General features: G+C 39.1%; 1 protein-coding gene across 1 annotated transcript in view; it reads right to left on the minus strand.

Moving 5' to 3' along the window:
- The window catches only part of LOC117289754 (glycine receptor subunit alpha-3-like), a 35,332-nt gene extending 23,895 nt beyond the window's left edge, over window positions 1–11,437 (minus strand). Inside the window, exons 1-2 of the mRNA XM_033771019.1 lie at window positions 11,375–11,437; window positions 7,327–7,553 (exon numbers count right to left, since the gene is read on the minus strand). Coding sequence (XP_033626910.1) covers window positions 7,327–7,553; window positions 11,375–11,401 — 254 coding nt within the window. The 5' untranslated portion in view covers window positions 11,402–11,437. The remainder of the gene's footprint in view (window positions 1–7,326; window positions 7,554–11,374) is intronic.
- Between the last annotated feature and the right edge of the window lie 755 nt (window positions 11,438–12,192).

The following is a 12,192-nucleotide window of genomic DNA, read 5'->3' on the forward strand; positions in this document are numbered from 1 at the left end:
CTCGTCTTCAGAAGGAAAGGAAGAAGAACTACAATGAGCAGAGTATACTGTTTGAAACGTCAAGACCAAACCAATTCTTTTCAGAGCCAGCACTCTGAGATTATTACTTGGTAATATCCGCAAATTTACAAAATATTTATAGTTCTTATGGAAGCTATACGTCTGGTGATACACTGTTTGGGTTAGAAGCATACAGCAGCTTTCGATAGTAAAAACATTTTAAAAACATTATCATAAATACACACGAGCTTGCACCTGTTCCTATAGGACAGTTTCTTCATTCCTATTGGTCGAGAGCAATGGCTGAAACAGTTGTGCCACACCACGCGATATGCGCGACGCGCACAGCATTCCCTTATAAGGAGTTGTTTACCCGAGGGCGGCGGAGGGCTTTACCATTTCATAGCTGGAGGGGTGTTGTGCTGAAAGAAATCATTGAACAACTATAATGTTTGCATTTAGTTTACTTTTTGACCAAAAACTGTTTATGTTTTTGACCGAAAAGGTATTTATGAATGGGAATCAAAGTGTGTTGAATCGGTTTTCAACTAGTGGTTTAAACCTGCCGATGCCTGGTTCTTGATAATTTACCTCGCTTTCGTCTCGGTAAAATTATCAAGAACCAGGCCTCGTTGGGATTAAACCACTAGGTGAAAGCCTCTTCACCAAACATTGTTTCCCTTAGTTTACTTCAAGACTATGTGGTTTTGTTATGTAAAAACATATCAGTTTGTATTCCTCAAAATTTGAATCTGAGAAGCGTTACTATCGTTACGCTGCTCAAAATCTGTATTCCTATAGTAGTTTTTTTTTCTTCCTTTGTGGGCGTAATATTCGCTCAAGACTTTCTGCGCATCTCAAAAACGCAACCGCCCTTTTAAATGAGATTTTCACATGTAAGAGTTATTAGAATTGCATACCTTTGCCTTTATAGGGGGACTGAAATGTGTTATAATAATTTGTTTTGTGGTTGTCAGAAACAAAACAAACACAAAACGAAGTCTTAAAATTTATATGGTGCAACTGGTTCTTATCATCAAGATAAATATCTGCCTCTGCTCCCTTGTCACTAGAGGTACAACGGAATTTTAAATCTCATTTCATTCCAATCATGCTGCATATTTTCCTCGACAAATTTAGGTTTTCCTAAAAAAAATACCGTCACATTTTATTTCAATAACATATTAAATTGTTTGGATCTGGACTCTTCCAGAAACACTGACAAAATATTCTTTGGTACCCCCCCCCCCCCCCCCCCCCCTAAAAGCAAAGAAAATAAGCCGAGAAAAAAATAATTCCGCTGCAACAAGTTTTTTATTTTTTTGAATCTGATATTTCACTAGGTTTAGTATAGGTTTGCTCGGCCAATTTCGGAAAAAGAGCAGCCAATTTAACCATCAAGCTATTCTGTTTCGCGCGCAATCGAGTGCTACTGAAAAAAGGGTCATTCGATTCCGTTTTGTGATTAGTCAAATGTAATGTTTCGTCATTCGATTTAATAAAATAATCATTCAATTTAACAAATCAAAGCAGCATTCAAATTCGCAGTCGCTTCTTGAGGCGTGTGTGTCTCGAAAAAAGCAGGCCAATACACTAAATTGATGATAGTGCTAAAGGAATTTGACTCGGACTCAAAAACGAAATTGAATGGCCGAATTCTGAGTTTGAAACGCAGTAACAACTGGAGAGGCAAAACAGCTTTAATTCGAACGCATGAAAATGAAATTGGCTGCTCATTTGCCGAATGTGACCGAGAAAACCTATATTCAACCGATTTCCGCGCGGCTTTTCATCAAACCGCCAGAAACACAGTTTGTTGTTGGTAATTTTGAAAAGCTTCACGGGCAGGAAAAATATGTCAGCCACTGCTCCAATAATTTGTCATCTTTGTTTGTTTTACGATTTGTACCGTAACCTCTTACGTTGTGTAAGCAATTATTCTGGGAAGGGTACCACTGTGTTTCATATTATATCTTGGGTAAACATAGTCACGATGAAGTATAGAATTGGTATCAGGGTAAAATATTGTACTGTCAAAACAAATATGCCTACATTAGTTTACAAAAAAACTCAACCGGCCACAACGTGTTAACTTGCACAGATTTCAGCTGCAACGTCTCAAAAGGTAATGACAGGAAAGTATTGTGTCATGAATCATTACCACCAGACCCTGATTGACTGCATCCTTTTCGTGATAAACTATTCGTTTTTTTCACACGACTTGAGTACACTCGGTAGATTATAGCAATAGTTATGTCGATTAAAAAATCTATCTGGCATGGTGTTGCCGCAAACCAATATATATTGACACCTCGCCATTCAATGCCTCAAATCCCATATAAATACACTCATTCTCAATAGTGCATCCTTGTGGAACATTACTTTGTTGTTTCCTTTGTCCGTGCACTACATACACTTCCTTGGTGACCCATCCAAGTCTTAAGAATTCACCTTAAAGGCCACATACAAAAAATTGTTGATCGTCCCCGCCCGACCCGTTCAAAACCCCACGACCCCATTTTTGTTTCATGTCTGGATATCTCTTTATACTTTTACTGCCCAGATTTTTAAGCTGATATTTTTTTCAAAATGTACAGGTTTGAAAAGAAGGTTTTTATTCATGTTGGCAAAGCAAGAACAATTCTTCAAATATTTACTTGGGCTACACTGTGTTTAGTTGTTTGAAAAAGTTTACAGAAAATGTCATCTAGGAATTAATTTTTTTTTGACAAAACTATTGAAAACATCAAAAACACACAAACCCTCTGTTTAATGTGATTGTGATGATTTCTTTATTCTTGATTTCATATTTGGCATGTCAACAAAACTTTAAAAAAAAAACTCCCTCCCCCATCCGCAAAAAAGGACGATCAACAGTTTATTTTATTTAATGTGGCCTGTATATTCATTCTTTTATCTTTCTTCCCCCTTAGTCTCCACAAAAGTACCGCAAATGAGCACACCGTCGCACTACTAACAATTAACTTCATCGGCCGTTCAAGTGTCACGTTTTGGCATGACGTATGACCAAATTCTAGTTTATACTATTTGCATTGTCATTTAGCTCACACTCGTTCCATCAAAATACCTTCAATCTATTTTCAGAATGAAAGTAATCAAGTTATTTTCCATAATCATCTTAGCCATGAGACTGTTAGTTTGGAATCTTCCTCGCGGTGCTATCTTAGAGCACTTAGAAAACGCAGCCCGGAGCCAGACTTAAAATCACAATCGAATAATTTGATCAACAAACAAAGCGTCTAATTTTCACCACAAGCAGAAGTAAATGTCGAAATAATAAAACTCGCCCATAAGGTGGGTTCTCCCGTTGACAATCCTTTTAAAGAATTCCCAAAAGATACGAATCACATTATAGCGTAAATTGAGATTTCATCAAAGCAGTGATTTTGGTCTCTCGGCACTGATTTTTCTTTGCACAGGGGCATTTTTTACGGTCGATTTCGATGGAATCAGTTTGAAGAAGATTCTTCAAAGCATGATTATTGGTGCTTGATCGGACGCGATAAACACATAGTGTACGGTTGCTCATTTCCTTATCTTTCATTTTACTTGATCACAGAGAAACACCAATCTAGAACACTACATTTTGAGACAAAATCATACAGCACTGCTTCCTATAAGCCATTTTGAGATAATGGTTGACACATTACGAGAGCACTATTTAGTTTGGGTAAATCTGTCCACGTTATGTACACCCAAACCAAACAGTTGATTCCTATAGTGCATGCCTGCCATACCCCTTTTAAAGGCAGTGGACACTATTGGTAGTTACTCAAAAATAATTATCATCATAAAATCTTTCTTGATTACAAGTAATGGGGAGAGGTTGATAGTATAAAACATTGTGAGAAACAGCTCCCTCTGAAGTGACGTAGTTTTCGAGAAAGAAGTAATTTTCCACAAATTTGATTTCAAGACCTCAAGTTTAGAACTTGAGGTCTCGAAATCAAGCATCAGAAAGCACACAACTTCGTGTGACAAGGGTGTTTTAGGGTGTTTTTTTTCTTTATTATCTCTCAACGACCGATTGAGCTCAAATTTTCACAGGTTTGCTATTTTATGCATATGTTGAGATACACCAACTGTGAAGACTAATCTTTGACAATTACCTATAGTGTCCACTGTCTTTAAGAGGAATTTCAATTCCTACCTTCAGCTCCACTGAGTTTCTGCATGTCTATGTTTTCTTCCTTGGAGCCCTTAACCAAGAATGGCTTTTAGCCTTGTTTTGGGCGACTTGCATATATATAATAAAAAATAAAAATAAATAAAAAAAATTCGGAACGCCAAATAAAAAAAACCTTTAAAAAAACACTAACGGGCACTTAAAAAACACAAAACACCATTAAACAGTATCCTCAGTACGTAACTATGCAGTTTTCTTAATTATTTCGATTCCCCAATTAAAGTTTCCTACGGTTTGCTGGATAGTAGATTTCTGAAAAACTACAGACGAAGGGGATGCGTGTAAATTAACAGTTTTAAATGTCCAGGTTAGAAAACAAAGGGATCTCGCTTAACCTTCTACTTAAATGTTACCATTAATTTGCTGCTTATTATTATTAAATCATTGTTTACCTAATTATATCATACCTCACTGCTTTTGTTATTTCGAAAATGTGAATTTTTGTACTAAATTGACAGCATTGAAATAAATGTGACTGAATTGAATTGAAATGAGAGCGAGGCTTATATTTGATAATGCGCTTTAATCTCCGAGACCATTGTTTGATGTTGTTTATTTACTGTTGACTGTGAAGATTGCCGTGACTAAGATAATAGTGTGGTTGACCTTTTGCTTTGCTTTGCCGCGAGCCAGGGGCAACACAACTACATCTGACCTATATATAATATGTACAAATCGAGGATGATCTATTGCCCTAGGGTTATGCGGGATCTACATCTACCTACTCGTACCTTTTCGGAAAAACAAAAGTCTTGTTTTGAGCAGCAGTTACTAAAACATCCCGAGGGTGTTGCGATCTATCAACATCTCGAATGCAATCTGAACGGTGTGGATTTGCAGTATATGCCAAACTAGAGTGATTAATATTCATTTTGGTTTTTACCCATGCACCGATGTGTGTCAGCACTGTATCTCAGTACTTGCCCGGGTCCTGCGACCAAAATCACAGGCATGTTACTCGGGTGGGATTCGAACTCACGACCCTTGCAATTCTAGAGCAGTGTCTCGGGAAAGTACCGTGTATACATTGACACACATCGGTGTATGGGAAAGTGAAAGACCAAAATGAATATTTTTATCCTCGCTGTAAATTTAACATCTAATTGTTAGTTTTTTTTTGTCATCGGTAAGTTTAAGTTAGTTGGTGTCCCGACACTCAACAAAACGTGGCCAGTACTTAACATAATAATAGCCTTAACCAATAGTCGAGCATATCCTACGGTATGGTTTAGGCTTGTATGGTGCCCCGTACGTACGCGTACGTACTTCAACGTAGTAAGGACTCAAGTGTAGCCCGACTTACTATAGCCCGAACCTATCCCGGTACCAGTGTGTACCTCTGCTGCACTTTGTAAAGGATATTAGCGAAATTTAGGCGTGGGCTATAATGCACGAATGCTTGAGGTATAATAGGCCTAGGTCAATATCAATATTGACTGCTTCAAATGTTATGGTTAACAATACGACTCCCGATGTGATCCCCGGAGCGTTCTTTTTCTAGAGGCGCAGCCGAGGGAAAGTGGAACGGTCCATGGATCACCTCGGGAGTCGGAGTTTTAACCAGAGCACGAGTAAAATCAGTCAATATTTGTTCTATAACGCCCCCAACAAACTAGTTTTTATCCTCGTACACGTAACGTTCGAACGCGCGTTTCAGATACACAGGTGCACAACTGATTGGGTTCGAGGTGGGTAAAAAGACGTCAGGGTACTGCACTATTACACGGTGTTATAAACTTAGACAGTGGTCTAGGCGTCACACAGTTGGGATTAAGTTGTGTATGGTTTTATATGCTAAGTCTACATATTTTTAGTCCGTTCTAGTCCAGCTTCTAACATATTATTGAGATGTTGGGTCAGTATGGCGTAGTGGGTGAATCTTTCATTGCCTTCTATCTCTATGGAACCCCCGGTTCGATTCACATCAGACACTATGTTGATTGGGTTTTCAGTCCCCTAATTGCGTTGGTTTTTCCTTGAATAATTATCTGCGGTTTTTTTCTCACATCTAAACCTTAACTTCGTTCCTTTTCTTCTCTCCGTTGAGTTTTCAGCTTGTACAGTAATTAAATTCACTTTTCTGTGAGTCCTTTGCTTCACAAGCAGATGAAATTAATTGAAAACTAAGCAATGGGGCACGGGTCATATGATAAAGTGTACACCTTAGCTGATACAATGAGCGGGGGTTGCCTTTAGACTTGACTCAAGTCCCAATCCCGTGCCATCCCCAGGAAGCTACTGTTTTATGATGCTCTGCATCTCCCCAACCTGTTCCGCATTCTCGGGGCCATATTTTGTCCGCGCACTGTACTGTATGCAACGGGTTGTGTCGTATTAAGTTGGGGTGATAGCTTAGGGACCTCTCACCCGAAAATGGGACTCGAACAAAGTCTACGGTTGCCTTAGCCTTCGATCCGAAACCTTCGTCGAGGCTCAGACAAAGTACAGACATAAAAACAAGTCAGTTTGGTAAAAAAAAAAAAAAAAAAAAAAAAAAAAAAAAAAACAGGCTTAACCTGCAAAGAGAATGGGTGAAGTGGACACCGCTAAAAAAAAAACATTGCATCACTACAAAAGGACAGAGCAATAGCTAAATGCACTGCAGCCGATTTCACGAGACGCTAGGATTATTCCTAGCCTATCTCGAATAAGGACGAGTAACTATGTTGGGATGGGTTCAATGCTTAACTAGTCCTTAGTCCCAGGATTAATTCTGAGTTTGGTGGAAGAGTTTGGTGAAATCGACGGCTGGACACATTCGGTAATTACTCAAACAATTCGCATACAAACTTTACATGGGAGCTGTTGATAGTATGAAACATTGTGAGAAACGGCTCCCTCCGAAGTAACATAGGTTTTGAGAAAGAGGCAAATTCCCACAAAAATATTTGAATCTGAAAAATAACCTGAGAAAGCACACAAGTTTGTGCAACAGGGTGGTTTTTCTTCAATTATTTTCTTGAAACTTCGATTACCAATTGAGGTAAATTTGTCACATGTTTTGTTTTATGTTAAAGAGCCTTTGGTGGAATACACCAAATGATAAAACTGGTCTTTGACAACTACCAAACGTGTCCACTGTCTTAAATTACTTAACATATGACTTAAAATGTACTTACTTCATACTGTAGAATATATCTCCATTGGGGTATATCCTGATCAATCTATTATGTACAGTGACAGCATGGAAGCTTGCCCGTTTCTCATTGGCGAAGAACAGGTCTGGTACCCAGATTCGTTCAGCCACTCCCATTCCTGAGGAGATGACGGGGAGGGAGGAGAAATTGGCGTAGGCCAGCCGTGGGTCGTTCCAAGTCTCTTCCAATAGGATTGTCATACCATAATCCTGGTGTATAAAAAGCAATATGAAAGAATTACACATTCGGCAGTATGGTAAGATTGATCTTTAAAACAAAAACATACAGCCCGACTGTTTTCAACGTGACCGTTAGAGCTGGGGTGGATTTCACAAAGAGTTAGAACTAGTCTTATCTCGAGTTAGGACCAGTTACTCGTCCTAACTTAGGACGGTCCTAACTCTTTGTGAAATCGACACCTGGAGAGGTGGCTCACAATGTGGTGTGCGTCATCGTGTGCGTATTCATTAAATACCAAAAAAATACTGCACAACGAAGTTTTTGCCTTTTCCAAGAAAGTTAATGAGCTGTTTAAAGGCACTGGACACCTTTGAATAATATTGTCACAAACCAGTATTCTCACTTGGTGTATCCCAACAAAAAATACATAAAATAACAAATCTATGAAAATTTAGACTCATTGGTCATCGACGTTGCATGCCAAGAGCATGATGACAGCAAAAAAAAGTGCACAAATTTGGGGGCTGTTGGCCTAATAAAAACGCTTCAGGCCTGAAGTATTTGAATGGTTGAGCGAGAAACTACCCCTTTCTTAAAAACTACGTTACTTCAAAGGGGGCCTTTTCCAATCATGTGTTTGACTATCAACAACTCTCCATTGCTCGTATACCAAATAGTGTTTTTATGCTAATACACAATTTGAGAAATTACCAATATTGTCCAGTGCCTTTTAAAGAAATAATGTGTTATTGAACATTTTAAACGAAAAAATCATGGTCGTTTTTCATTACTGCAGTGGTGAATCACCCCTTTAAAATAAGTCACCCCCGCCCCCATGAGCAAATTTTGGAGCCCATTGCACAAGCAAACAAACCTTAGAAACACTACCATCAGGCACATGATATTGTCAATGTACACTCCCAAATGACCCTTTTACACTACAGAAAGGCTTGACCCTGTTCGTAGACATCTAAGTATGTCAGACGTCTTACTTTCTCTAATACACCCTCAGCAATGTAACCACATCGATACTATAGAAAGGGGAGGTCTACATGGCCGAGTTTGGTATCAAGAATCAGAAACTCAAACTGCTAATGCACATTGGAGCAACGACAATAATACTGAGATAGCATCATAGTATACCAGTATTGACTGCTTCGAGTGATGTGGTTAAAACTAGCCCTATATGAATCTTCGTCTGTGCTATCACACTGTAGTTTAATACCAAAAGTGAAAGGCCGACAGGGCTAACTCAGGTGTGGCGGTTTCAGTCTTCCGCCGTGTTCAGTTTTCCGGAACTCAGTAAAGCACATAACAATTGACTTCTTTCGCTTGCCGTATTTGGTCATTCGGAAAACTGAACACGGGGGAAAGTTGAAACCGCCACACCTGGAAAGATCCTCGGCGCGTTCTATTTCGCCGAGGTAAGTAGCACAAGTAAAAGCAGGCAATTTGTCATGTAACACCCCCATACGGTAAGACAGCTTTGACGTCTAGGTACTGTGCAAAGAAGCTACAGTTGGTACGGGTTTACTTCACTGGTTGCTTTGGATATAGTAATATTTGTTATATGCGGTTGCTACGGGTTATAGTTTGTCGAGTCCGTGCGTCTTTCTAGAAAGTTGTGACATAACACGTGACGCGCTTGAAACCAATCATAAGGCATAACAAATGTCTGGGTTTTTTTTTCTTTTTTTTTTTTTTTTAGAAGTGTAGCTGTTACGACCATGGCGGAAGAGTTACGATAATGGGCATCGACAGGCAATAACGGTGATTGACGGGCTATTAATGTTGTAGACACGGCAACTACTGTTAATGACGCTTGTTAACCGTCCTTCCAAACATCTTTGCACAGTGAGATTGTGGGTGTGTTTGCAAAGGCATCGAATTGTACAGTTGTATTGGTGTGACTGAATTTTTATATATATTTTGTATACATCAATCGCAGTACTGAGCAAAGAGAGATGGTTCGTGAATCCAGCTGTGAACCTTTTTACTATCACGATCAATACAAATCCTGACCAGCTTAAAGTTTAAAGTATGAGGGAAAACAAACACGAGGAATGCAACGACGAGCGTGCTCCAAAGGGAGACAATTAACGTTTAGCGCATAACTCTGTGGCATTGAGCAAATTCACCTGACGTCACTGCGTGAAATAAACTTCGTTGTACCATTTTGGGAGTCCGATGTATCTCTTCGCTCGCCTTGCCTTAACCCAAGGCGCTGGGATTGGCGAACGTATCAAGCGCACTCATTGGTCTTTTCAGAAAATGCTCAGTCCCATCATGCATCGCACTTTCCCACTGCACCATAGAAATACACAGCACGCATGACGTACGAGCGAAATGTACCCTATTCGCATCTAATACGGGACTTTCTGGACGCTAGGTGGCAGCAGATTCACCAGGTAAATTCATTGTTCTTGGTGTGCGCGTGCTCAGAAAAAGGTTAACAATGCGCATAGGGACTTCTCTGTGATTGTGATATGCGCTCTACAAAAATGGTTCATTATTATTATTAATATTATTTAATTAGCACGTCTGCTGCCACCAAAGTATCCCATCAGGCAAGATGTGTTGCTTACACGCACACCATTTTTTCGCACAAGTTTTTCAATCAAAATGGCAGACCACAACAGTGAAATGACGTCATTACTAGACGTCAGTAGGTCAGTTCTAATCTGTATGTTCCAGGTTCAATTCTGTCTTTTTGCACATTAATTTGAAAATATCTGCTCTCATCTGACTGTATTTTGCGGTCATGAGTTTTTAAAATTCTTGCGTTGATCTTTGATTGATTTTCGAAAACATTGTGGGTTGATGAGGAACTAAAACGTGAAGTGCTAACATTGAAGGCATGAAAATACTCCGCAAGGGAGTGAGTATTCTCTTTCTTTGTGTTTGTTTATCTCTCCACTCTGAACCGGATCTGCTAAACTGGGCCAAGTGCATAATATACCCTACTAGCATTTAATGGGCAGTGATGGAGCCAATTACAGTTATAGACAGTACACACTTTTCTAATTTGCTGTAATTAAATCCGCGTCTTGGCGACCCAACTGGTCCTCACAGCAGCCAGACTCTGAAGGGATAGGAACCCTGATATCAAAAATATGGCTGGAGTGCACACGGAAATAGGACGTCTTTGTGGAGACAGGAAGGTGTCAACCTGCAATACGGCTACAGCATTTACAGCTGAACCTCCCTCGCCGCAAAAGATCAGGTAACTATAATTTCCTAATCAATCCTGTAGCCTGCGTGCGGACGGAAGTGCGAACTGAATATCACAGGGTAGTACGCCTCGAAATCAGGCTCTGGTTGGCGTGACTGATCCGACTTGATCCTTCTCAGGGGTATATGGTAACTGTATATCATACAGCGTCCTTCTCAAAGTTGAGGAGGTCATGAGCAATTGAGCCACATACCACAAACATCGGGGGATGAAATTTTAGAAAAACTGTGCATTGTTTTCCCATTGCTTTTCGGGGAACGATGCCGTCCGGCAAGTTGTTTCTTTTTGAACTGAAATGTGTTGTACACAGCGAATGGTACACACCGAATGGTAATGAGTAGTGAAATGATGTTGCATTTTTAGTAGCACTGGTACTTCTTTTTTACAAAGGGAAACAAAAGAAACAAACAAACGAGTGAAAAGCCGTTTGAAACAAATGACATTTCGATTTGTCTTTAAATATGTCCAAATTAACCATTATGTTTGTAATCCTTTAAACGATCCTGTTTAATAAATTAAGTTCTCATTAAATCTTGTGCTGCAAACCAGCCTTTGTCTCCAACAATATTCTTGTAAATTATTCACTCTTAGGGGATAAGTTTGATAACAAAAACTCACCATTGTAACTTCCGTGACTTCGTCCATACTCAGGACGAATATACTGCAAGCCACGACTGTCGCTGGACCTGAAAGTGCAAGTGACAAACCAGCAATATATTAATGACATTAAAACATTAGTGGTTGGATATTTCAAACAAACAATGCATCAATCTTTTACTTTAAAAAAGTCCGCGCAGTGATATATGTACATTCGTTGTGCTTAAATCATGCAGCAATAATTATTTGTTTGATCACTGGATAAACTTTCAACTTTGTTTCTGTTGATTTCCTCATCTTAGTGTGCTACCTCATTTTTTTTAACGAAAATATTTGCCTTGAATACTCTTACCACAGTGTTATTAGCAGTGGTATATCCATGAGTCATTCGGCCACGTAATGTATAAAGAAGCGATCATTATGGGCACCATTCAGAATAGTCAACTCTAATACAAAATCGAATCATTGAATAGCTACATAAAACAATGGAGAACAAAGTAATGCCTCAAGAAACATTATTTCTTTATAATGTGTTTTCCTGGGTTAAAGGCAGTGGACACTATTGGTAATTAATACTCAAAATATTTATTAGCATAAAACCTTACTTGGTAACGAGTAATGGGGAGAGGTTGATGGTATAAAACATTGTGAGAAACGGTTCCCTCTGAAGTGACATAGTTTTCGAAAAAGAAGTAATTTTCCACGAATTTGATTTCGAGACCTCAGAATTAGAATTTGAAGTCTCGAAATCAACTATCTAAACACACACAACTTCGTGTGACAAGGGTGATATTTTCTTTCATAGTTATCTCGCAACTTCGACGACTAATTGAGCTCAA

The sequence above is a fragment of the Asterias rubens genome, chromosome 4 (assembly GCF_902459465.1).
Source record: "Asterias rubens chromosome 4, eAstRub1.3, whole genome shotgun sequence".
Classification (NCBI taxonomy): Eukaryota; Metazoa; Echinodermata; class Asteroidea; order Forcipulatida; family Asteriidae; genus Asterias; species Asterias rubens.